Here is a 25,661-nt window from a genome sequence, read left to right on the forward strand (position 1 = left end):
TTGTGACCCCATGGACCACAGCACGCCAGGCCTTCCTGTCCTGCGCTCTCTCCCGGAGTGAGCTCAAGTCCATATTCATTGCATCGGTGATGCTATCTAGCCATCTCGTCCTCTGCCGTCCCCTTCTCCTTTTGCCTTCAGTCTTTCCCAGCATCAGGGTCTTTTCCAGAGAGTTTTCTCTTCGCATTAGGTGGCCAAAATATTTCAGCTTCAGTTTCAGTATCTGTCCTTCCAATGAGCACTCAGGGTTGATTTCCTTTAGGATAGACTGATTGGACCTCCTTGCAGTCCAGGGGACTCGTAAGAGTCTTCTCCAGCACCACAGTTAGAAAGCATCGATTCTTCGGCGCTCAGCCTTCCTTATAGTCCAGCGCTCACAGCAATATGCTGCTACTGGGAAAACCATAGCTTTGATTATACGAATCTTTGTTGGCAAGGTGATGTCTCTGCTTCTTATTATGCTGTCTAGGTTTGCCATAGCTTTCCTCCCAAGGAGCAAGCGTCTTTTAGTTTCATGGCTACAGTCAACGTCTGCGGTGATCTTGGAGCGCAAGAAAATAACATCTGTCACTGCTTCCATTTCTTCCCCTACCATATGCCAGGAAGTGATGGGGCCAGATGCCATGATCTTCGTTTTTTTAATGTTGAGTTTCAAACCAGCTTTTGCACTCTCCACTTTCACCCTCAACAAGAGGCTCTTGAGATCCTCTTTGCTTTCTGCCATTAGGGTGGTATTGTCTGCATATCGGAGGTTGTTGATCATTCTCCCGGCAATCTTAATTCCGACCTGTGATTCATCCAGCCTGGCGTTTCTCATGATGTACTCTGCATATAAGTTAAATAAGCAGGGCGACAATATGCAGCCTTGTCGTACTCCTTTCCCAATTTTGAACCAATCGGTTGTTCCATGTCTGGTTCTTACTGTTGCTTCTTGACCCTCGTACAGGTTTCTCAGGAGACAGGTAAGGTGGTCTGGTACCCCCATCTCTTTAAGAATTTGCCAGAGTTTGTTGTGATCCACACAATCAAAGGCTTTAGCGTAGTCAATAAAGCAGAAATAGACGTTTTTCTGGAATTCTCTTGCTTTCTCTATGATCCAGCGAATGTTGGCGATATGATCTCTAGTTCCTCTGCCTCTTCGAAACCCAGCTTGTACTTCCGGTAGTTCTCGGTTCGCATACTGCTGAAGCCTAGCTTGCAGGATTTTGAGCATAACCTTGCTGGCATGTGAAATGAGCGCAATTGTACGGTAGTTTGATCACTCTTTGGCGTTGCCCTTCTTTGGAATTGGGATGTAAACTGACCTTTTCCAGTCTTGTGGCCATTGTTGAGTGTTCCAAATTTGTTGGCATATTGAGTGCAGCACTTTAACAGCAGCATCTTTCAGGATCTTAAATAGCTCAGCTGGAACACTGTCATCTCCGCTAGCTTTGTTGTTAGTAATGCTTCCTAAGGCCCACTTGACTTCACTCTCGAGGATGTCCGGCTCAAGTTCAGTGACCGCACTATCATGGCTATCAGGGACATTCAGATCTTTCCTGTATAGTTCTTCTGTGTATTCTTGACACCTCTTCTTAATCTCATCTGCTTCTGTTAGGTCCCTGCCTTCTTTGTCCTTTATCATGCCCGTCTTTGCACAAAACGTTCCCTTGAGATCTCCGATTTTCTTGAAGAGATCTCTAGTCTTTCCCATTCTGTTGTTTTCCTCGATTTCTTTGCATTGTTCATTTAAGAAGGCCTTCTTGTCTCTCCTTGCTATTCTCTGGAACTCTGCATTCAGTTGGATAGATCTTCCCCTTTCTCCCTTGCTTTTCGCTTCTCTTCTTTCCTCAGCTACTTGTAAAGCCTCATCAGACCGCCACTTGGCTTTCTTGCATTTCTTTTTCTTGGGGATGGATTGAGTTGCTGCCTCCTGAACAACGTTACGGACCTCCATCCATAGTTCCTCAGGCACTCTGTCTATCAGGTCTAATCCCTGAAATCTATTCCTCACCTCCACTGTATATTCATAAGGGATATGATTTAAGTCATACCTGAATGGTTTAGTGGTTTTCCCTACGTTCTTCAATTTAAGCCGGAATTTTGCAACAAGAAGCTCATGATCTGAGCCACAGTCAGCTCCAGGTCTTGTTTTTACTGACTGTATAGAGCTTCTCCATCTTTGCCTGCAAAGGACATAATCAATATGATTTCGATATTGACCATCTGGTGATGTCCATGTGTAGAGTCGCCTCTTGTGCTGTTGGAAGAGAGTGTTTGCTATGATCAGCGTGTTCTCTTGGCAAAACTCTATTAGCCTTTGTCCTGCTTCATTTTGTACACCAAGGCCATGCTTGCCTGTTATCCCGGTGATTTCTTGACTTCCTACTTTAGCATTCCAATCCCCTATGATGAAGAGGACATCTTTTTTTGGTCTTAGTTCTAGAAGGTGTTGTAGGTCTTCATAGAACCGATCAACCTCAGCTTCTTTGGCCTCAGTGGTTGGGGCATAGACTTGAATTACTGTGATGTTGAATGGTTTGCCTTGGATTCGTACTGAGATCATTCTATCATTTTTAAGATTGTACCCCAGTACTGCTTTTCCCACCCTTTTGTTGACTATGAGTGCTACTCCATTTCTTCTAAGGGATTCTTGCCCACAGTAGTAGATATGATGGTCACCTGAATTAAATTTGCCCATGTCCTTGTCCATTTTAGTTCACTGATTCCCAAGATGTCGATGTTCAATCTTGCCATCTCATGTCTGACCACCTCCAGCTTACCTTGATTCATTGATCTGACATTCCAGGTTCCTAAACAATATTGTTCTTTACAACATCGGACTTTCTTTTCACCACCAGACACATCCACAGCTGAGTGTCCTTTCGGCTTTGGCCCAGCCACTTCACTCTTTCTGGCGCTACTTGGAAATACCCTCTGCTCTTCCCCAGTAGTATATTGGACACCTTTTTATTTATTTATTTATTATTAAATTTATTAATCGCCCATCTGGCTGGTCACCCAGCCACTCTGCGCGATGTACAACATACAATTAAACAATTTAAAACAATAAAGTTCTACAATAAAAACATTTCTTAAAATACCCTAACCCACCCCAAATGCCTGCCTGAACAACCACGTTTTTAATGCACGACGGAAGCTCATTAAAGAGGGGGCATGACGGAGTTCCCTAGGGAGGGAGTTCCACAGAGTGGGGGCCACCACAGAAAAGGCCCTCTCCCTCGTCCCCACCATTCTAGCTGTCCTGGCTGATGGGACAGACAGAAGGCCATCCGAGGCTGATCTTGTTAAGCGGCCTGTCTGGTGCTGCTGGAGGCCCTCCTTAAGATAGGCTGGGCCGGAACCATATAGGGTTTTAAAGGTCAAAACCAACACCTTGAATTTGGCCCGGAAAACAACTGGTAACCAGTGCAACTCCTTCAGCACTGGAGTGATGTGATCTTGCCGGCGGCTGCCTTTAATCAGGCGAGCCGCCGCGTTCTGTACCAGCTGCAGTTTCCGAACCGTCTTCAAGGGTAACCCCACATACAGCGCGTTACAGTAGTCTAAACGAGAGGAGACCAGGGCGTGTACTACTGATGGGAGCAGATGGTCGGGAAGGAAGGGGCGCAGCCGCCGTATCAGATGGAGTTGATACAGCACTGTCCGGCTCACAGCTGACACCTGAGCCTCCATGGACAGCTGGGAGTCCAAAATGACCCCCAGGCTGCAGACCTGGTCTTTCATGGGTAGCTGTACCCCATTCAACACCAGGTCAACATCCCCCAGCCTCCTCTTGTCTCCCACCAAAAGTACCTCGGTCTTGTCAGGGTTCAGCTTCAGCCTATTCCTCCCCATCCAGCCACTCACCGTCTCCAGACATTTGGGCAGGGATTCTACGGCCAAACTTGCTGAAGATTTGAACGAGAGGTAGAGCTGCGTGTCATCCGCATATTGATGACACTGCACCCCAAACCTTCTGATGATAGTCCCCAGCGGCTTCACATAGATGTTAAATAGCATCGGGGAGAGGATGGAACCCTGTGGCACCCCACAAGTAAGTGGCCATGGGTCAAAAACCTCCTCTCCCAGTGCTACCCTCTAGTACCTGCCGGAGAGGAAGGACCGGAACCACCGCAATACGGTGTCCCCAATGCCCAACCCCTCCAGGCGGTCCAGGAGGATACCGTGGTCAACGGTATCAAAAGCCGCTGAGAGGTCGAGGAGAACAAGGAAGGAGCATTCAACCCTATCCACAGCCCTCCTCATATCATCTACCAAGGCGACCAAGGCCGTTTCTGTCCCATGCCCAGGCCTGAAGCCCGACTGAAATGGGTCTAGATAATCAGTTTCTTCCAAGTGTGCCTTCAACTGCACCGCCACCACCCGCTCAATCACCTTGCCCAAAAGTGGCAGATTTGAGACTGGGCGAAAGTTGTTCAGAACTTGAGGATCCAAGGAGGGCTTCTTTAAGAGCGGTCTTATCACTGCCTCCTTGAGGGCTGATGGCATCACTTCCTCCTCAAGGGAGGCATTCACCACCGCCTTGATCCCCTCACCCAGTCTCTCTCTGCAGCCCATAATGAGCCAAGATGGGCAAGGATCAAGTAAGCAGGTGGTTGGCCGTACAGATGAAAGCACCTTGTCCACTTCATCAGGAGGAAGAAGCTGGAACCGATCCCACAAAACCAGTTTGCCACAGGCCGCCTCTTGCTCACTAACTGTATCCACAGCGTGCAGAGTAACACACCTAATCTGATCAATTTTATCTGCAAAGTGCCTTGCCAAAGCCTCACAGGAGGCCTCAGAATGCTCCAGTGGTTCCGGAGCCACAGAACTGACCAGGCTCCGGACCACTTGGAACAGCCTCCTGGGACAGCACTCTGCAGACGCGATGGAGGCAGCATAATATTCCTTTTGGAGCGAGACTTCCGCCACCGGCGCTCTAGCTGTCTCACCTCCTGTTTCAGAGCTCGTAACCGCGGATTGAACCATGGTGCAGTCCAAGCCCTGTTCAGGGGGAGAGGGTGTTTCGGAGCCACCTGATCTAATGCCCCAGTGATTGCAGCATTCCAGCCACCCACCAGGGTCTCGACCGAGTGCCCGTTGGCGTGCCCCAGAGAATCCCCAAGTGCGTTCAGGAATCCATTTGGATCCATAAGACGCCTGGGGCGGACCATTTTAATGGGTCCTCCACCCCTGCGGAGGGGTTGTGGAACCGAGAAGTCCAACGTCACCAGATAGTGATCTGACCATGACAAGGGGGTGGTGGATATACCCCCAACTTCCAGATCACTCCCCGCTTCTCCAGAAACAAACACAAGGTCTAGTGCATGACCGGCTACATGGGTGGGCCCAGTTAGAATATGGTGCAGCTCCCAGGAGGCTATGGTCTCCATGAAGTCCCGAGGTGCTCCTGTGAGGATGGCCTCTGAATGTATGTTGAAGTCCCCAACACCAATAAGTTAGGGGACTGTACACGCACATCAGAGACCACCTCAAGCACCTCGGCCAGGGAGTCAGTCGTGCAGCGGGGTGGACGGTACACGAGCAGAATCCCCAGACTGCCCTTCGGGCCCAACCTCCAGTACATGCACTCAGCAACCTTGGTCTCCCGGAGAGGGGGTCTGGTGAAGACCAAGGACTCTCGGTAGATAACAGCCACTCCCCCTCCCCGATCCCCAGCCCTCGGCTGCTGTGCACACGAAAATCCGGCTGGACACATGGCTACAAGGGTTGGAGCAGCAACCTCGGCCAGCCAGGTCTCCATAATACATGCCAGGTCTGCACCCTCATCCAGGATCATGTCATGGATGAGGGAGGTTTTCTGGGTAACAGACCTGGCATTGCAGAGCAGCAAACGAAGGCCAGAAGATGGGGTCACGCCTCCCCCAGCCATCCTTTGGCTCTGGACAGGCCCGGAGCAGGGGACAGATACTACATCTCTCCCTCGTTCCCCTTACCTGGCATGGCCTGCCCCTAGCGCTCCGCCAGCGCCTGCCGCCCAGCCTCGGTATCTTCTGGTCCCCAACACTCCCCCCACTGCCTCCATCAGGAGGACACATGCCCCCTCGCTCCCGCCTATCAGGCAGGCTACCCACCCCTAAAAACACAACACCTTCCGACCTGAGGGGCTCATCTTCCGGCATCATATCTTTTAGCCTTGTGTTACGTTCCATGGGGTTTTCTTGGCAAGAATACTGGAGTGGGTTGCCATTTCCTTCTCCAGTGGACCACATTTTGTAAGAACTCTCCACCATGACTTGTCCGTCTTGGGTGGCCTTGGGTAGCTTATGGCTTCACTGAGTTATGCAAGCCCCTTCGCCACAACAAGGCAGTGATCCATGAAGGGGCAGAAGAAGATAAGAGGGTATTTAAAAGAATCAGCCTGTTGCAAAGATTCTGAGCTGCACATTTTGCAGACAGGAGACCTGTTTACTTCTGAGTAGATATGCAGTAGCTTGGGCTGGAGGTTCCACACCCCTGTTCCAGAAGGTGCTTTACCTTTCAAGAGAATGCAGGAAGTCATCCATACACGTCCTGAACAAGGCATCTGCCACGTTGAGTGCGCCACAGACCACGCCCAACATGGTGTCCGGCTTCTCTGCCTGCACAGTGGGGAGACAACACAAAAGACACCCTCCTTCATACCAAGTATCAGGAATGAATCTGAGCGTGTGGAGATGTCTGGCAGCTCATTCGGAATCTGAATGGGAACAGCCGGAACAGAGGAGGCACCCTCCCTGGTGAGCCCAGACACGGCGAGACTTTCTTCCCAAGACCTTGACACACAGATGGCCCAGCCTGAATGGCTCCCCCATTCCTTCCCCATGTGAACTTAAGTTTAGGAGGAGGAGGAGGGCGAGGGGTGTGACTTGAGGGAGACTAGGGTCCATCGCAGAGCGAAGCGGGAAAAGCGAGGGGCAGGGCTCAGATGCTCCGCCACATTGGCCACTTATGGAAGCCAACGTAGGAGGGTGCCGCCCTAAGGGAGGGGCTTCCCTGCGAAGCAAGTCTGGCAGAGCCGTTCATGCCCAGACTGCTGGCAACTTCTCGAACTTCCACTTTGTATCCTCTATTGATATTCGTAGATGTGTGGATTAGCTGGTTCGATGCAGTCTGAGAGTCTCCTAGAATCTGCATTTGTAAAGAAGCTAGTCGTTAGTGTTGGCCTGAAAGCTTTGTTTCCTGGAGTATGTTGATTGCGAAGGGAGAGGACCAAGGAACGCGACACTAGGGATGTCAGAGAAATCCACAATAGAACCAAATGAGTTTGGATTTTCATGAATCTGACCCATGGATTCCACAGCAGACTAGCTTTTCCTCTGCTGGGTGGATTCCATGGACTTCTGAACTGGTTTCCTAACTTTTCCTGAATTTTGCACAAATTTCACCATAGAAAAATACACAAAATAAAAAAAAACAGCCAAAAATCCACATTGCCCCCATACACTAAAGCATGAAAATGCACATTTGGGGAGAATTCACACATTTTCGCAAGTGCGAATTTGCACAAATTCGAAAATGAAAAAATCCAATTCCATCAATGGGCAATGAAAGGCTTCTGACAGTCTGCAAAACACAGACAGAATGGATTTTACACAACCCCTACTTCACACAAAGGAAGAATTCAGACCCAGCAGTGGCCACATCGTGGAAATCTTGAGGAAAGTAATGGTTTTTATGCCACTTTTTGTCGAAAAGACCCCCCAACAAAGAAGTACACAAATGGTTAAAATAAATACTAGTGCCATGAAATACTCTGTTACAATAAATTACATCAAAACAGCAATGAACGGTAATCATATCTAGAAAATATACTGCATGAAGGGATGGTATAAAAAACACCATCATTATAAAAGCTCTGACAAAAAAGGACAGTCTTAATCATTCTTCAGAATGAGGATTAAAGAGGCCAAATGTCCTCCAGAGTGAAAGACAACTGTACTGCAATCTTCGTGGGTCTACCCCTTAAAGACTGGTCAGAAACTCCAGTTATTGGGAAAAGCTGGTGACTTGATGGAGAGCTAGGCTGTCTTACGTCCAACTCTCTCTGTCTTCCCAAGCCATCCCTCAGGGTACTAGTTCTGACCTAGAAAGGGCCTGATCAACATGACAACCCCGACTCTACTCCAATGTTTTATCCACTCCTACAAGAGGTTGAAACTCATGTTTACAATCTATTTGTCACATCTGGGTGGCAAGGGTATATGGAGGGAGGTTTTCAGGGGGCAGTGGGGAAGAGTTCCCCCACAATCGTGAGATTTCCTATGTTCCAAGCATCTCTTACAAGGGTTATAATAAAGATTCAGAATATATTTTAGTGGACAGGTGGCTATATTGTTGTAGGTTAGTAGAACTTAGTAGTTAATCGCTGTTGTCTGGTTAGAGAAGATCTGCTGTCTACCCCTACCCAGCCTTTGGAATACAATGGATCAAAAGCGCATAGGGGAAAATGACTGCAATCTCTCCAAAATATCCTGCTCCAGAAATGTGCTACCTGCACTTTTTCTGCAATCAGGTGATCCAACCAGCTGGTGTCGATCTCATTGGTTTGGAAGCTCTCCGTCTCCAGCAGCTTGACAAGGTACTCAACTGTCGTCCTGAAGTCACCACGGATGGACAACTCTTTCAGAGCTACTACTAAGTTTCTGAAATAAACAAGCAGGGGAATAATGTACAGATCTACTTCACGTGTAAAAACGATTAAAAAGCTAGAAACGCGAACCAATAATTCGCCTTTAACTTTTTAAAAAACCCTGCTTGATTTATCCAAAATCGAGGGCCAAGAAAGAATTAATCCTACCTGAAATAACATACAGTCTCAGATTAGATGTCATGACAACACTTGGCTATTGCAGAAAAATCAATTCTGTGCCTTCTCCTCTTCAATCCCCTATTGCAGCCTTCCTGAACCTGGAGCACTCCAGATGTGCTGGACTACAAAGTCTATAATCCCCAGCCAACACCCACAGGCTATTGTGGGGTTCTGGGATGGCTTGTTAACCATGGCAGGGAGAGAGAATGAGCTGCTGTAGCTAATTTCTCCTCTGTGATGGTGTGAGATGGGCCACTGGCTGTCACTCTGGGAATTAATCAGCCTAATTTGGGTTGGTGGGGAGACACAGACTTTTTTGGTGCTGCTTTTGCTAAATTACTGGGACTTGGAAAACATCCAGCAAGTCCCCCATCTCACCCCGGTCCTCTTCACTTTACCCTGCCCCCCGCCTGAAGCGCTCTGCTCTCCCCAAATGGGGCAGGTGAACCATGACTTTGCTACGCTGCAGGGACCCTGGGTCATCAGAGTGCTTCTCTTAGGGCTTGGAGAGATCCTGCGCCACTTGGAGGCAGTCCCAGTTCCATGCCTAGCATGGAAGCAGCCCCAACCATTTTCACCACCCACTGGGGTTGACACTAAGGCAATACTGACGAAATGGCCTCCTCGCGGTTCTCTCCCCAGGAGAAGCAGTGTCCGAACTGGGAGTCGGCAAACTCGTGCAAGCCGCCGGCGGCCGCCACGCTGAAGTATCCCCAGACGTTCTTGCTGCTGCGGAAGTTTAGCTCCTGCACTGTGCCGGAGCTGGGCTTGAAACCCTGCAGTGCAAAGAGACAGAGATGAGCAATGAGAGAGCGATGAAAGGGAGGGACAGGCTTTAACAAACATTTCATTTCTTTCTACCCCGACTTTCAGGGCAAGCCCTCACAAGGCAGCTTGCAGTAAGAACGTGGGAAGCAAGACAACAATGGAACTGAAACGTAACAGGTGTTAGCTGACAGCCACTAAGGAAATCTGTACGTAGCTTCCATTTTGTCGGAGGTCTTGCGTACTGTAGAAATAGGAAAAATAAAACAAATGGATTTTAGTTTTGATGGCTGTGGAGAAGCACTAAAAAAACTCCACGTGGCCAGTGCCTGGGGGCATCCCCAAAACCAGAAGGGGGAAGAGCTCCCTATTGGCCAGAAGGTGAAGCTTCAGCGCCCTGTGCAGCTCTTCCCTTGGCCCCCATGCAACCAACCCTCTTCTCCCGGAACCTTCAAGCCCTCCAGCCCCCAAAGTTCTCTGTACCCTTCCTGCTTCAGAGTTCACCCGCAGCTTGCCAAAAGGTTCAGAATGCTTTAGGATGCTAGATCCTGGAAACAGCTACATAAAATCTGGCAGATTCCAATAAATCACGTTTTATTGTATTTTATTACTGCTGCTGCTCTTTGCTGTTTCATCTGTATTATATGTTTTCAGATTTAAAAGTTGTTAGACTGTGCTTTTATATTTACATTTGAAATGGTAAGCTTTGTCCATTACGTTTATTATTTGTATTTCTTAACATATTTTTGGACTGCCCTTCATCAAACAGTTATCATCTGTTTGCGGAATCTGAGGTGGAAAGGCAGGACCCAAATGGTTTAAATAAATAAAAATAGGCAGGTCTTTTTAATCTCCATAATTCCTGCTGTACAAAAGTTTGGGGTTGGTTTATAAAAGAACGTTATCATGTTGCATCGCCTACAGCCCACTCCCAGCAAAGGACAGCTAGGCTCCCTTGGCATTCCCTCTCATCTGCTTACAGGTACGGAATGGATACATTTTGAATTTCACTGACTCACCTCATCAGGATTTTCACTGGTGATTCGTGCAGCAATTACATGTCCCCTGGGTACCGGAACATTGCTGGGGCTCTCAAAGGAAATGGGGGCATCACCCCATGGGGACTCTCCGTAGAGGGCACGGATGTCCTTCATCCTGTGCAAAGGTACACCCATGGCAATCTGAAAGGAGGACAAGGGGAGGGTGCAAAATGACAGTATTTTCTTCGACCTCTCTATGTGAAAAACAGAAACATTCAGGTTTTTAAAACAGAAACATTCAGGTTTTAAAAACAGAAACATTCAGATTTTATGAGATGTCAAGCTTTCCTCTTTCTAAGGGCTGTTTCAGACATAATGCCAAGAACTTAACCATGGTTTAAAAAATCAGGAGTGACCTATAGAATCACAGCCTCCCTTCTCCAAGTTTCTTCCCTCTCTTGCATGAACTCCCCTCATAGACTTTACCCTGGTTAAAGATGGCATCTGCACCAACGCTTCACAGTGTTTGATGCTATTCAAGTGCCCTCTTAATCAGGGTTTGCAAACCTACATCAAACCCTGGTTTCAAATCCTAGTTAAGATGGAATTGCCTGGATTCCCGCCCTGCAATATTCTTATTGGGAATTGTTAAAATGCAGGCTTCTGGGAAGCACCTGCCTGGCCCCCATGGGAAACAGATTGCCAGATTAGGTGACCCTTACAGATGCCAGAAGGGTGCAATTCTTTAAAACTCCTGGTTCTCGTTATTCTAGGGTCCTCCTCTGGGAACCTCCTCCAAGGGAGGCTCAGAAGGCGGCAACAAGGCAGAGGGTCTTCTCAGTGACGGCCCCCCAGTCACGGAATGATCTCCCCAATGAGGCCCGCCTGGCACCAACATCATTATCTTTCGGCACCAGGTTAAGACCTTCTCAGGCGTGTGGCAGTATATGATGAGTTTTAGTCAGGTCTTATGGTTATGGCTAATGGCTTAAAGTTGTTTTAGATATGTTGTCTTTGTATATACTGTCTGTGTGTTTTTACGTAAATGTTTTTTACAATTTGTATACTGTATTTGTAATGGTTTTTTATCTTTGTAAACCATCCAGAGAGCTTCAGCTACGGGATGGCATAGAAAGGTAATAAACTCTGCTTCCTACTAGCCCACATCCCCTAAGTATAGTCCACAGCCCATCACTCTAGAAGAGGAGTGCAGAACCCCCACCCTTTGGGCCTAATCAGCCTGCTGGGCTTCCCAATCCAGCCTGTGGAGGTTCTGGTGTATTCCACCAGGGGGCTGGGCTTGACCTCCAAGTCCTACCCCCTGGAAGAATCCATCCTGGATGGAATCCCCTCTGTCATCTCCAAGCCGAGATCGGAGGTAACAACAGGGATGCGGATAGTGGGGAACTCTATCCCCACTATCCGCGGAAGGGGGGCTGCTCTTCCCTGTGTCAGCGGAGTCCCTTTCTTCATGCCTCTGTAAGCATGGAGAAAACTAAAATGGGCAAGGAGTCGGGGCAGGATAATGTCAGTGGGCATGGTCCGAGGTGGGGGGGCAATTCAAGGAAAAAGGTTCCGCACTACTGCCCTAGAAGGACACAAGCAGCAACATTTAAAATACCTGGAGCTGTGCAGCAGGCAAATTAACGTCGGCAATCATTTCAGTGCAAGGGTGTTCCACCTGGAGGCGTGGGTTCAGCTCCAAGAAGTGGAAGCTCCCATCTTCACTGTAGAGGTATTCCACTGTCCCAGCACTCACATAGCCCACCATTTTTGCAAGGCGTACAGCACACTGGGGAGACAGAAATGCCATAAAAACACACACAATACCTTGGGAGAGTTACGGGTAAGTATTCAAGAAAGGTTCATCTACAGAAGTTAATGGTTTTCGCTTTTTTCAACTCTGAACTAGATTTTTCTTGAATTTTGATATATGTTAGCTGCTTTGGGGATATGTGGTTTCAAAAAATGGGGTACAAATTCAATAAATGAATAAATGTAGTAGTACGTTTGTGACTAAGGTGGACCTGAACAAGGGCAAATATAGCGTTTGACTAGGACTAAAGAGACAAACCCTGCCCTCATCAGCCATGAAGCTCTCTGGGTAACTTTGTGCCAGTTACTCTCTCTCAGCCTAACCTACCTCACAGGGTTGTCGTAAGGACAAAACATGGAGGGGGAAAGAAGAGAGAAGAGAACCACGCACCCCACTTTGAGCTCCTTGGAGAAGAGGTGAGATATAAGTGTCATAAATAAATTAAATGTTGAACTGTAGCTCAAGTCTCTTAGCCGCTACACTAAATGTGTGAAAAGCAAATTGCAAAAGCAGAATCACACTGTAGGTCAGCCTTCCTCAAGCTGGTGTCCTCAGGATGTTTTGGACTACAACCCCCAGCATGCTGGCTGGGGGGTGATGGGAGTTGAAGTCAATCCTATCTGGAGGGCAGCAGTTTGTGGAAGGCTGCAGCAGGTGAAGAACGTGAACGTAGGAGGATCCCTGCTGGATCAGACCAAGGGCCAACCTTGTCCAGCGTTCTGCTCGCACAGCCGCTGACCAGCTGCCTGTGGGCGGTCCACAAGCAGCCCGTGACGCGACGCAATCCCTGTAAAAGTCTCCCTCGCTGTCTGCCGCTGCCACCCACTCACACACAGCTCCTGGACAAGGGTCGGTATGCGCACCTGCTCCATGTAGTCAAATACAGAAGGTGGCGCTACAGTTGCAGGCGCTTCCTCGATGATTTTTTGGTGTCTCCGTTGGATGGAGCAGTCCCGGCTGAACAGCGAAACGGCGTTCCCGTACTGATCGGCCAAGACTTGGACTTCAAGGTGACGGGCGTGCTGCAAGAACTTCATCACGAAGATTGGAGATCCAGGAGCCTCGCTCTGCACCTGTTGGACAGGGAGACGGCACGGAGGAAGAAACTAAACCACACCTGTACCTAAAGGGAGTGTTTTTCCAAACTGTGACTGGGTAATCTTGAGGGATTCCTGGGAAGCGTAAGGCAGGGTTCCTCCATCAAGGCAGTAATGGAGGGAAAACACCCCTGAAATGGTGCACTGCAGCCATTCTACTTGCTCCCTGCAGCTCCAGTTGGCAGGCCTAGATTGAACGGGCTTTAGTTACAGGACGGTAGATTTCAGTTGAACATTAGAAGGAACTTGCTGACACCAAGAGCAGATCAACCATGGAACTGATGACCTTGAGGGGTGGTGGGCTGCCCTTCACTGGAGATCTTCAGGCCGAGGCTAAAAAGCCATCTTCTGGGCAAGGCCTAGCTCTGGATTTGCTGCATTGACTCAATGGGTTGGACTGGGCAGTCTACAAGGTACTCTAACTCTAGGATTCTGTGGCAGCCTTCGGTGTGGAGCTATTGGGGAGCATTGAGCAGAGGAACACTTTGAGGTTCTGCATTCCACATGCCAATCCCCACAGCCACGCCCCGAAGGAGAGGCCAAAGATTCAGGTAGCTGTGTTTACCCATGTCAACAGAACAGTTCTAGCAGTTTTCATCTCCACCAGGAATAGGTCTTTTCTAAAGCTACTGGATCTCAGCTGCCCAGGCTGTCCTGAAATACTTTGCAGGGCAACAGGGATAGCTCAGAACTATAAACTGTTGCTGAGAAAATTCATTCCCTTCCCCAGCTAATGATATGATTTGCACGTAAGGAGAAGCTAGTGCGGGTTAACTTTGCGTGGGGTCTCTTGTTGCAGCAACATGTGGGGTGTGGCGGGGGCATGCCGTAGCTTCTCATTACATGCAAACCTGGCCAGGGTGCGTTGTTGGAGTGGTTGATAAGCCACCCGCAGCCTCGTGAATCCTGGCTCCACTACGCCAGTGGTTCTGAGTATACTCAGGAGCAGTGTTTTTCAGGCCTCGGGCAGGGGATCCATAGGATACCCAAAATGTGGGTTTGAAGTTCCAGGGAGGAACAGGATCCTGAGGAAAGCAGAAACATCCTTCCCTCAATGGTGCTGTTTAGCCAGGACTTTGGGGCAGAGGTTCAGAGTCTCACGTATTAGAATGAATGGGTGGGCCTCCAAACTCAGCAGGGCTGGCTTGCCACATTTTTAAGTGATAGACCTTTCCATCTAAAGAGGAGCATTAGGACTAGAGACAAAGGTACCTAAATTCATCACTGCTTCTCCCCACCCTAGCGTACACCCATGGGGTGTATGCCCATTGTCCCATTGGGTTCATGGGACTGACTCTACCCCTTTCACCTAAGCCTATCTGGTGGTGGCCCCCTTCCTGTGGAACTCCCAGGCTTTGGAGGACAGGCAGGCGCCAACATTCTGTTGCTTCCGGTGCCTCCTGAAGACACTGTTATTTAAGGGAGCCTTCCTTGAGTGACCAGCCGCGGTTTACTAAATCTGGTCTTATCAGAACTAGCGTCTTTTTAAAATGTTTTAATTGTTTTAACATGGTGTTTTATTCTTTTATCTTTGCTGTCACCACATTGAAATCTTTTGACGTGGAGCAGTATATAAATATTGTAAATAAATTTTAAAAATCTCGGAAGAAGAGAGCTCAGGAAGAGTTCCAGCTTCATTTTAATGATTATTTTCTGTAAGAAGGGGGGGTCCTGTTTCATTTCTCTTGTAATCCACAGATCCCTGTGTAGCAGGCTGCAGGCAGATATGCACGAGAATCTCTGCATGTGGCCCTGCAGAACAGATTCTCAGTGCTGATAGGCAGAGAAAGTTCAGAGGGAGGGGGCAAAGCTCAAAGAAATATTGAAGCAGACAGTGCACTGCATAATCTGGCCCTAGAATACTCCCTGGAATCCTTTGCAGCACAGAGAGATTCCACAGTGACAAGCCAAAGAGGAAAGAAGGACATTTGAGGACTTGTCCCCCAGTTACACCATTCTAAGGCTGCAATCCTGGTTCGTATGTCACAGCAGCAATTCCTAACTAGGAATTGCAGGGACAAGCAAAGAGCACAAGCCACACGCTCATGACTTCCACTTTCAATTAACAACCGAGGAATGTGCTGTTCCTGGGTTGTTTTGTGATGTGTGAACCCGGAAACTCTGGGTTGTTTATGGGAGTTAAGCCAACAACCCAGAGTTAACCCAAAAACAAACCCTGGAAAATTGTTGGGAAACCCCCAAAACTAACAGAGAGCTCACTGACAGCATCTTAGAAGAGGTATTCTGTCCTAGGCAAGAGTGAAGTGGGGATGTCTCTTATAAGGTGGGGCTTGCTGTCTGCAGTTTTCATATTAAAAATAAGCACTCCTTTTTAAAAGTAGTACTTATTTTTTAAAAAGTTTTAAAACAATTAAACTAATTAAAGTAAGTTGTACGCTCGGGCAAATCTCTGCCCTAAGGAATGCAGAAGACGGACCAAGGTTCGCATATTAATTCACATCTGTTAATGATTTGTGCCCTTCCAAGGGCAAATTCCACGCCAGACAGGACAACTCTGGAAGTACTTGTTTGTTATTAACACCTTGTCACACATCTTCTTTTACTCTGGATTTAGTGTACACCGTAGGGGAGGGTAGGAAAGAGTCTAAGGCTCGGTTTGGACATAATGGCAGCAGATCTTGGATTAATTAACCCATGATTTGCTGCAGTGTGTGCCGGTGTATTCCGTGGACATTTTGAATATTCAACCCCCAATCAGGCCAATGAAGGGTTCCTATGTGACGTCTGAACTTGGACAATATGGGTTAATTGTGGGTTAAACAACCCACAGTCTGGCTAGGTTCATACAACAGGTAACCCACACTCAGTGGTTGAGTGTTGGTTGTTGTTGAACCATGGGTTAGCGTGTTGTTCGAACCCAGGACATTTTTTGCAAGGTGGCTTGTTATTCATGCTGCATGGCTTATTTTTCTTGAACAAGCCAGCTGGAGACCCCATGGCTTGCTGTTGGGTTGTTCAGCGTAGTTAACACACCATGTTCCATGGTTAATGAGCTGCCCTGCAGAAAATGTCCTGGATTCAGATTCACAACCCACTGAGTGTGGGTGAGCATGATTAACCTATAGTGTCGGGTTTCATACATCACGTAGCAACTCTCGCTCAGCCACTGAAAATTCAAAAAGGCTGTGGAACCCGCCTTTTAATTTAATTAACCCACGATTTGCCACTGTTACATGCAAAGAGCCCCTAAAATTTTTCACAGGAAATTAAAAAATGTATTCCAATCAGGCAATTTAAAGAAATGCTTACACATTTTTGGAGTTAATCCCAATGTTCTCAGGTAGTCAAAGCTTTAGAGGATTCTGAGTTGTGAGGTTAGCAAATACACACAGCTCTGGCAAACAGCAGTACATCCTTTAGGGCCCAATCCTGTGCATGTTTAGACAGAAAAAAGTCCTACAACTCCCAACGTTCTCCAGCCAGAATGCTGGGAGTTGTTGGATTTTCTCTGTCTAAACATGCAAAGGATTGCACCCTTAATGTGTTTATTTTTATCCCATTTTTCCTTCCAAAAGGAAGTCCAAAGTATATTGTCCTTGGCTACTTAACCTTTCATGAGAGGGCTCCACCCTCAGAGACAGTTGAGAAATAGTTTTAGATAGATATATGAAGTAGAATCTCAGTCATTAATTTTCTAAGACTATCAATACAAGTGCCTCGGAAAAGTAACAGAATTAACTCTGAACAATTAAATACCCTTTTCAAAGTAGAAATTCAGGGATGTTAAGAACACAGGGGCCTGAAGAGAAACGACCTCATAACCTAAGGGTGGAAAAGCTACAAAAAAGGGGTGTGAAAACATCCATCCCAACTCTTCTTGAGGAATGTGAGAGAGGGAAGACACACCGTCAAGAGTCCACCCCAGCACCATTTAGGACACAATCCTATGCATGTTTACACAGAAAAAAAGTCCGACAACTCTCAGAATGCCCCAGCCAGCCATGCTGGCTGGAGAATTCTAGGAATTGTAGGATTTTCATCTGTCAAAAGATGCAAAGGATTGGGCCCTTGGTTATACCATCTGTATGACTGGAACACAGGAAAAAGGCAGGAACATCAGTGAGATGGCGGAAATCCACCACAGCGTCTTTTTACTTGTCTGAAGCGAGCGGGGAACTCCTCTGCCCCTTCCGCTATCCGAATTCCTTTGCCGCCGCCACCCTCTGAGGCCTTGATCATCACAGGGTAGCCAATTTTCTCAGAGGCCTGAGGAGGAGAATTTTTTAAAAAAGGGAAAAACAGAATCAAAAGACCAAGAATTTAGTAACATTTCTCTGCTAATACCAGCCCTGGATTAAGGAACGAATCATTTCTGTGAGAAGGCCATGGAATCGGGCCTGTGTTTTCTCCAGCTAACAGTGCTCAGCCTAGAATTCCCGCAGTACAAAACGGCGGTTGATTTACAGGCTCTTTATCGGACATAGTGACTGGCAGGCCTCCCTGCAAACCACGTCCTTTGCCCCGTTAAAAAACCTGCTCCACTAATCCCAGCAGTGTGGGATGTGTTTGGCAGCTCCCTGCACATGCTCAGAGGCACTCATGCTTTAGGGCTCACCTCTGGTCAAAATTCAGCCCTAGATACCAAGGCTTAAAAAGAGGCTTTGGGAAGGGGGAATTCTGGTGCTCTCTGCTTCTCTCAGGTAGAACAAGGCACCAGTTGAAAATCTGTCCTGTGTTGCGGCTGTTAAAATACACAGGATTTATCAGAGCTTTAAGAAGGATATTTGGGGTGGGGGGAGGTAAACTGAAGAGTGTGTGTGTGTGTGTGTGTGTGTGTGTATTAATAAAAATAAATTACAGAGAGACAAACAGAGAGAGAGGTGAGAAAGGGAACTAGGTATGGTGTTATAGGTAGAGGAAGGACAAAATCCTGCTTCACTATATCTCTCAGTGCCTCATTCAAGGAAAGTAGGTGGTATTTCTCTCCTGTACACACAAACCTAAGACGCGAAAGAGATCTGTGTTGTAGAAGGGTCCAGCAAAAGGGTCTTCTTTTATGTGTTTGGTTAAACAAATGTTAAGTTTAAAAGCAAAACAAACATCTACACAGGAGCCTAGTACTATTCTGGATTTGACAACACTAACTCCCACCCTCCACGGAGGTCCCTGCTCTATCACATCCCCTCCGTCATCATCTTTTTTCTACAGTAACTCCCCCGCAACCCCCAACCCCTTTAGAGCACCTATCTTGGCCTCAAGAAGGCCTGCCTTCAGTTACCTCCACACCTTCATCCACATCCCTCACGCAACCCTGCCTGTAGGTCTCCAGGGGAACAGTGATTGTTCTCGGCTGCTCATTTTCCTCAGTCCACTCAGCAACCAAACCTAGGAAAAAAATCACATCAGAAACAGTCAGAGCAGCAGGACAGAAATGGAGACGCGCTCATCCACGGCTCATCTCACACGACTTAAGAGACAGACAGACTGCCGACGGGAAAACTTAAAAACAGGTGGCGGTTGACACAAGTAGGCACTGGAGCCAGGCGCACTGACCGAGGAATCTTTATTCTATCCCATCACCTCTGTCTGCCAACACTGAAGACGTTGGGATTAAAGGAAGGATCCAGTGATGTGTTACCAGGAAACCATTGTGCTAAAAAACACTACTGATGTTGTGCAAGAGGTGGTTTAAGAACAGAAGAAGAGCCCTGCTGGATCAGACCGAGGGTCCATCTAGTCACAGAATCATAGAATAGCAGGGTTGGAAGGGGCCTATGAGATCATGGTGTCCCACCCCCTGCTCAATGCAGGAATCCAAGTCAAAGCATCCCTGACAGGTGGCTGTCCAGCTTCGTCCTGAATGCCTCCAGTGTGGGAGCGCCCACCACCTCCTAGGTCATGGGTTCCATTGTCATATTGCTCTGAGCCAGGAAGTTTTTCCTGATGTTCAGCCAGAGTTTGGCTTCCTGTCACTTGCGCCCATGATTCCGTGTCCTGCACTCTGGGACGATTGAGAAGAGATCCTGGCCTTCCTCCCTGTGACAACCTTTCGGGTACTTGAAGAGCGCTATCCTATCTCTCCTCAGTCTTCTCTTCTCGAGGCTAAACGTGCCCAGTTCTTTCAATCTCTCCTCAGAGGGTTTTGTTTCCAGTCCCCTGATCACCTTCGTGTCCCAATGAATGTTCGTACTCCAACTTTCTGTTCACACAGGGGCCAGCCCGTGGTCCACGGGAAAACCACACACAGGACATGACTGCAACAGCACCCTCCTGCACTGAGCGGGGGCTGGACTCGATGGTCTTAGAGGCCTCTTCCAACCCCACTATTCTATGATTCTCCCGCCCACGTTCCCCAGCAACTGGGGTACATTGGCATCCTGCCGCTGATACTGGAGTAGCACAGAGCCATCAGGACTAGCAGCCATGGATGGCCTTTTCCTCCATGAACTTGTCCAGTGCTCTTTTAAAGCCATCCAAATTGGTAGCCATCACTACATCTTGTGGGAGTGAATTCCACCGTTTAACCCTGCGCCGTGGTTCCACTAGTGCAGGGTCAATCGTGGTAGTGCACCATTAGATCTTCCCATGGAAAGCTGGCACAGCTAGATGATGCAAACGCCCCTCCGCTACCAGCGCCGCAGTGGTAAATCCTGAAGGGGAGGTGCTCACCTGACAGTCCCCAACGCCACACCGCCAAGGACAGTCCCCCCCTGGCAAGAAAGGCTCCTGCGATGAGCCGTATCGACAAGCCCCTTTGAGCAGTTTTGTCTCCAATAGGAGCAGGTCATTTGGACAGCTAAAGGGCTCTAACTGCTCACTCAAGGCCAAGTACTTTGCATTACAACAAGGGGAAATATATTGCCTCTCCCCACTACCGTGAGAACTGCAGCGAAGCTCAGAAGGGGCAGGGAGGTCTGAGGCGGGTGGCCAATGATGCTAATAAGGAAGCACCGTCCCTGCTACACCCCTGCCTGCTACCCAACAGGCAAAGTGAGACGGAGAAAGTTCTCTTACCACTCCCGCTCCATGGCAGCGTGGGGATGTGGACCGTCTGGGCCACAATGGTGGAAGCCACTTTGTCCCCCAAGGCCCACATGGCCTGACTGGGCGGGCCTGGAAAACAGGACGAGTCATGCATGAAGGATTAATCGGGCAACACAGAGTACAGGCCATCAAGGAGGCTGCGTGTGCAAGCCCCACTGGCATGACTGGTGCTCAGACAAAAGCATGGCAGTCCTTCCACCCGCGGGCAGGACTGGATACACGCATGCGGCAGGCAAGGAACCATGAGCTCACTTCCATTATTTTGCACATGACACAGTTAACTCTGGCACTACAGAAACTCAAGCAGTGCTCTGGTTTCAAGGCACCGGCCTGCACACGACTCATCAGAGGTCTGCCAATTTAGTTATTCCTGATACATCGCCATCCAAGTGGATGGTGCTTTTCAAACTGCAAGAGGACAGGTTGCTGGCCTAAGGACTTTGCAATCTAAAATTCAACACAGAAGAGACAGAGGAAGGGTAGAGAGATGGAAGAAGGGGTAAAGAAGTCCAGCTATTTTGGTTACTTTGGTTATTTAGGCTTAGTTACAGCAGGGCATTCGCCCCCTAAATATTGGCCACAGACATCCCATGGGATGAAACCCACAAATTCCAGTTTACAGTTTGGGATATCAGAGGATTGTGCATTTGTGTATATATGCACACACAGAGGGAGAATCTCTAAATGCACACAGCCTCAAGCTCTGCTATTTCATCTGGTACGCAGCAGCGTGGGTTTCGAAGACAGTATGGAACACCTACCTAAGAAAGCTATCCCATGCTTGTGCAGCAACTCTGGAAGTTTAGAGTTTTCGGACGCGTGTCCCCAGCCAGCCCACACAGCCTATGATGAAAATGTTTCAGAAGGTCACCAGACATTAAGCGCAAGATTCACTTGTGGCCTCTTCCACCAGCACCAAACCCAAAAGAGACATTTTGTAGTTAGCTTGCAGCAGGGGTGAAGAACCCCTTTCACAGCTCAAGGGCCAAATTCAATTTCGGAGAACCTCTCGGGGGGGGGGGGATTCCAGTGGTGGCCAGGGCAAGAGGAGTGGATCCAATATATCAAAAAAAAATACCAGCACATTGTAATTTAACGCTCTTATTGCCTTAGGAGAGGCAGTTCAACCACTGAGATTGGGGAAAAAACATGCAAAAGTCGGGACATGGGAAGGGGGTATGGCCATTTGGAGGGCCAAACTGAGACCCGCAGGTCTGCTGGATTTAGCTTCCAGGCCTGAGGTACAACACCCCTGGCTTACATATTCCAGGAAATCTGTCAGTGCTTCCCTTTGCAATTACCCACTCAGTGTTTTACAAACTGTGTTTCAGGAACCCCAGAAGAGTCCTCAAAACCAATCACGGCGTCTACCATGAGAAGGACAACGACGACAGACCAGCTGTCCTAAAAAAATGACCACAACTGACCTTGCCCTTGAACATGCAGCCTCTTCCAAGAGAGAGCAGGCTGCGTTCCAGGGCACACGCTGATCAGGCGGGGTAGCAGTGAAGTCCAACAGACCCAGCCAACATTGCTCGTAGGCCAGGTATGAGCCATAAAATAGTCCCAGAATGATTTCCTCTATGATGCACAAGGGTTTCATGTAAATGCATGGGGGGGTCCTTAACAGGCAGTTATAGAAACTAAATTCCTAAAGAAGAATGCTCAGCAGCGACAGACCTGTTTTGAACAATCCATCCTTGAGCTAACAAACCGAGGCTGCTTTTCTCATGTTCTCTGGCAGCAAGACTCCTGAGAGCTCAGAGACCGCCTCTGATGGCAAAGAACTTTGGGCCTTACCTGCACTGGAATTCTTTTTGAAATATCCACGATTAATTCTACATTGGCGTAATTGTTATTGTTGGTTCCTCCGGGGACAGGCACATACTGGTCAGCCATTTTGATGTATTCTAAAAATTGTAGAGGTAAGAATCATTTGTGGGGCTGCGCGCACACACACACACGCACACACACATGGCCTTTAGCGCATACCTGCGTTCGCTTTAAGGTCTTCAGGCGTCACCATGACCACAAATCTAATTGCACGCTCATTGCGGAACATTTCATAGGCCCATCTGCGGATGGAGCGCATGCACTTCACGGCAGCAATGCCATTGTTGGCGATCAGGACCTAGCGGGGTGCGGGGAGTGAACACAGCAGAAGAATTTTTTTTTTTTAATCACTCTTGGAAAGATCTAGGAGTTGATAATGGAGAGCACCAACCACCCCTCCAAATGCTGTAAGAGGGGTCTGGAAGCTTCAAAGTGATACTCAGATAAACGGGGCTCCGCAAAAGGGAATTACAGCTCAGTGACAGAGCACATGCTCTGCAGGTAGAAGGTCCCATGTTCAATCCCTAGTATCTCTGGTTAAAAAAAGATTGCAGGTATTAAAGTTGGAAAGGATTCAGGAACATGGGACACTGCCTTATACAGAATCAATCCATTGTTCCATCTAGCTCAGCATCATCCACGTTGACTGGCAGCAGCCCTCCAGAGTTTCCAAAAGGAATCGTTGCCAGCTCTATCTGGAGATGCTGGGGACCGAACCAGCAACCTTCTGCTTACAAAGCATGGGCTCCGCTGTTGAATTATGGCTTTTCCCCAGAGGACAGCTCTTCTTGAATTTCTGCCTGGTTATCTCTTGCCTGCCCACATCCCCCCTTGTTATCTCCAACAAAGTTTGGAGATAACAGTGCAATTCCTCCAGTGAGCGAGCTTGGAGCCAATTCCTGTCCCCTGGAGGAATCCAGGAAAGGGTGCAGGCTGGCTGGGCAACCTCCGCACGGGCTGGCTGGGTTGCCCTCCCCTGCTTTATACCCTTCTTTAAAAGGGGGGGGAAATTATGTGATTCAAATGTTTACATTTAAACTCTGAGCAGTATCCAACGATGTCAAATAGCACTAGCGGAGCTCCTCCAAACTTTTCCATTGAGCAAGTGGTTGCCCATTACACTTGTGCAAGGGGTAGCGCAAGCAGTTGCACAAGAGTTATGCACAACCAGTTGCACAACTTGAACGCACAACCACATGCACAAACATAACTTTAGTCGTCCTCCTCTTGTGCATAGTTTGGAACCTAGTTTCCACTAGTGCAACATCATTTGTACTAACGGAATGATACACTTGGATGCAACCCTCTGGACCTTACACCAAAGCAAGGTGAATATATTATATGTATTAATTTAAATTTATTTATTTATTACATTTTTATACCACCCAATAGCCGAAGCTCTCTGGTCAGTTCAGAACAATTAAAACCATAAAATACCAGACAGTAACATACAGATGATAAAATACAATATAAATGTTTAAAACTACAGTATAAAAATAAAAATAACCAAACAGAAGCTAGCAGCAGTGCAAAAATTTAAAATACTATACCAGATAATAAAAAACAAACTGAAAAACTAAAATGCCTGGGAGAATAAAAAGGTCTTCACCTGCCACCGAAAGGAGCACAACGTAGGCGCTAGGCGAACCTCTCTGGGAAGCTCATTCCACAACTGGGGTGCTACAGTGGAAAAGGCCCTCTTTGGCAGGGCTCCCGGAGAAGGACTGCTGAAGCTGATCTTGGGGTCTGGGCAGGTGTATATAGGAGGAGAGGATCCTGGCCCCAAGCTGTTTTGGGCTTTGGATGTTAGTACCAGCACTTTGAATCAGGCCCGGAAATGGACTGGCAGTCAGTGCAGATGAAAGAGTACTGGCATAATATGATCACGTCGGCCAATCCCTGTTAATAGTCTTGCTGCCCTATTTTGGACCAGCTGAAGTTTCCAGACCATTTTCAAAGGCAGCCCCACATGTAACGCATTGCAGTAATCCAGATGTTATCAGAGCATGGATAACTGCTGCTAGGCTCTCTGTCTGGATACGGACATAGCTGGAATATCAGCCTAAGCTGATCAAAGGTGCTCTGCGCCACTGAGTCCACCTGTGCCTCTAGTACAATGCTGGATCCAAGAGCACCCCAAAATGACAAGCCTGATCCTTTAGGGGGAGTGCAACCCCCGCCAGGACAGGCTGAACATCACTTAGCCCAGAAGAAAGCCATTCCCGCTGAATCCCAAGAAAACGGGCTGCAGTCACAGGCATGTCAAAGTGCCATTCCTCTCTGGGAAGGGTACCTTTTCAATGACACGGTTCCCTCCAAAGCGAGTCACAAATTCAGCCGGCGAGGCCACTGTGAAGTCCCTGTGCAGATCCACCTTCCTCTGCTCACGGCCTTTCTTGACCAGATGCATCCCCGACATGCTGGGTCTGTAAGGAGACAAAAACAGGACTGCAGAGTTTAATTTGTTGCTCAGACAAGAGCTGAAGACTGACGTGGAAGAACTTAAAGGAAGCTGGGTCAACAGCAGCCGATGAGCAAGATGGGTGGATGAAGGCGGAACACGTTTCTGAAGTCACCCCCCTGGTGAGCTAGACCTGCCTTCCAGGCGACCAGGTACATAATCTGTTTTAACTTTGTTGTTTCCCCCACCCTGCCTTTCAGACCATCAGTATTAGCCAAAAATAAACAACACAGTTAACTGTGAGCTGGCCAGCTAGGAAACATGTTTGTAGTCTACAAACACCTGTGTGTTCATTTGCAAGGCTGCAACAAGTCTAAGGGCCTTCAGGGGTTTCTACCTTTCAAGGCAACATACATACATACATACATAAATGTGGTGCCACAGCAAAGGGAAGTTGTCACCAGTTCCCATCCAACGTTCTTCTCGCGCATAAAACATCCTATTCTATATATTTCATTTTACTCAAAGAACCTGTCCTCTATATTCAGGAGAGACAAAAGGAGGTACTTCACACAACACACAGGCAACTCATTTGGCCGGTAAGCAGGTCTGTGGGTTGGGTGCTGTTTTTATTCTGTAATAGTTGCGTTTTTATTGTATTTTAATGCGTTTTATTGTTTTAATCTATTTTAAATTGTTTTGTAAGCCGCCTTGAGTGCCATTTTTTTTGGTAGAAAGGTGGGGTATAAATCAAATAAATAAATAAACAAACAAACAAACTTCTGGCATTCAGTACCAGTTGATGCAGCAGTGTGGTGGCTTTTAAAGGCAACAAGAAAGTTCCGTGGAGGTCCATCGCCAATTATCCATCAAGAGAGCAGGAAAGGGAGCTTCCGAGTTGAGAACCAGAATGCAAGCAGGGGGCAGCTGTTACCTTTATCCCCTGCATCCCAGAGGCATTTTGCTA

General features: G+C 47.9%; 1 protein-coding gene across 11 annotated transcripts in view; it reads right to left on the reverse strand.

The window, feature by feature from the left end:
• The window catches only part of ACACB (acetyl-CoA carboxylase beta), an 81,945-nt gene that overhangs the window by 42,932 nt on the left and 13,352 nt on the right, over positions 1–25,661 (reverse strand). For 10 of the 11 annotated variants that reach the window (XR_014785780.1, XR_014785781.1, XM_084820155.1 and 7 more), the window contains 13 exons: positions 24,587–24,719; positions 22,453–22,591; positions 22,261–22,370; positions 21,222–21,303; positions 20,431–20,529; positions 18,695–18,801; positions 17,572–17,682; positions 13,222–13,431; positions 12,164–12,334; positions 10,582–10,743; positions 9,410–9,573; positions 8,480–8,630; positions 6,484–6,587 (listed from right to left, as the gene is read on the reverse strand). Coding sequence is in view for 9 of the 11 variants with exons in the window: in XM_084820155.1 (XP_084676281.1) it covers positions 6,484–6,587; positions 8,480–8,630; positions 9,410–9,573; positions 10,582–10,743; positions 12,164–12,334; positions 13,222–13,431; positions 17,572–17,682; positions 18,695–18,801; positions 20,431–20,529; positions 21,222–21,303; positions 22,261–22,370; positions 22,453–22,591; positions 24,587–24,719 (1,743 nt within the window). In the remaining 2 variants the exon portion in view is untranslated. Of the gene's footprint in view, positions 1–6,483; positions 6,588–8,479; positions 8,631–9,409; positions 9,574–10,581; positions 10,744–12,163; positions 12,335–13,221; positions 13,432–17,571; positions 17,683–18,694; positions 18,802–20,430; positions 20,530–21,221; positions 21,304–22,260; positions 22,371–22,452; positions 22,592–24,586; positions 24,720–25,490; positions 25,514–25,661 lie in introns of those variants that run through there. The other variant, XM_084820162.1, reaches the window with a different exon arrangement.

Source organism: Heloderma suspectum, chromosome 13 (genome assembly GCF_057233095.1).
Source record: "Heloderma suspectum isolate Gila_16-S chromosome 13, 16-S_ref, whole genome shotgun sequence".
NCBI classification, from domain to species: Eukaryota; Metazoa; Chordata; class Lepidosauria; order Squamata; family Helodermatidae; genus Heloderma; species Heloderma suspectum.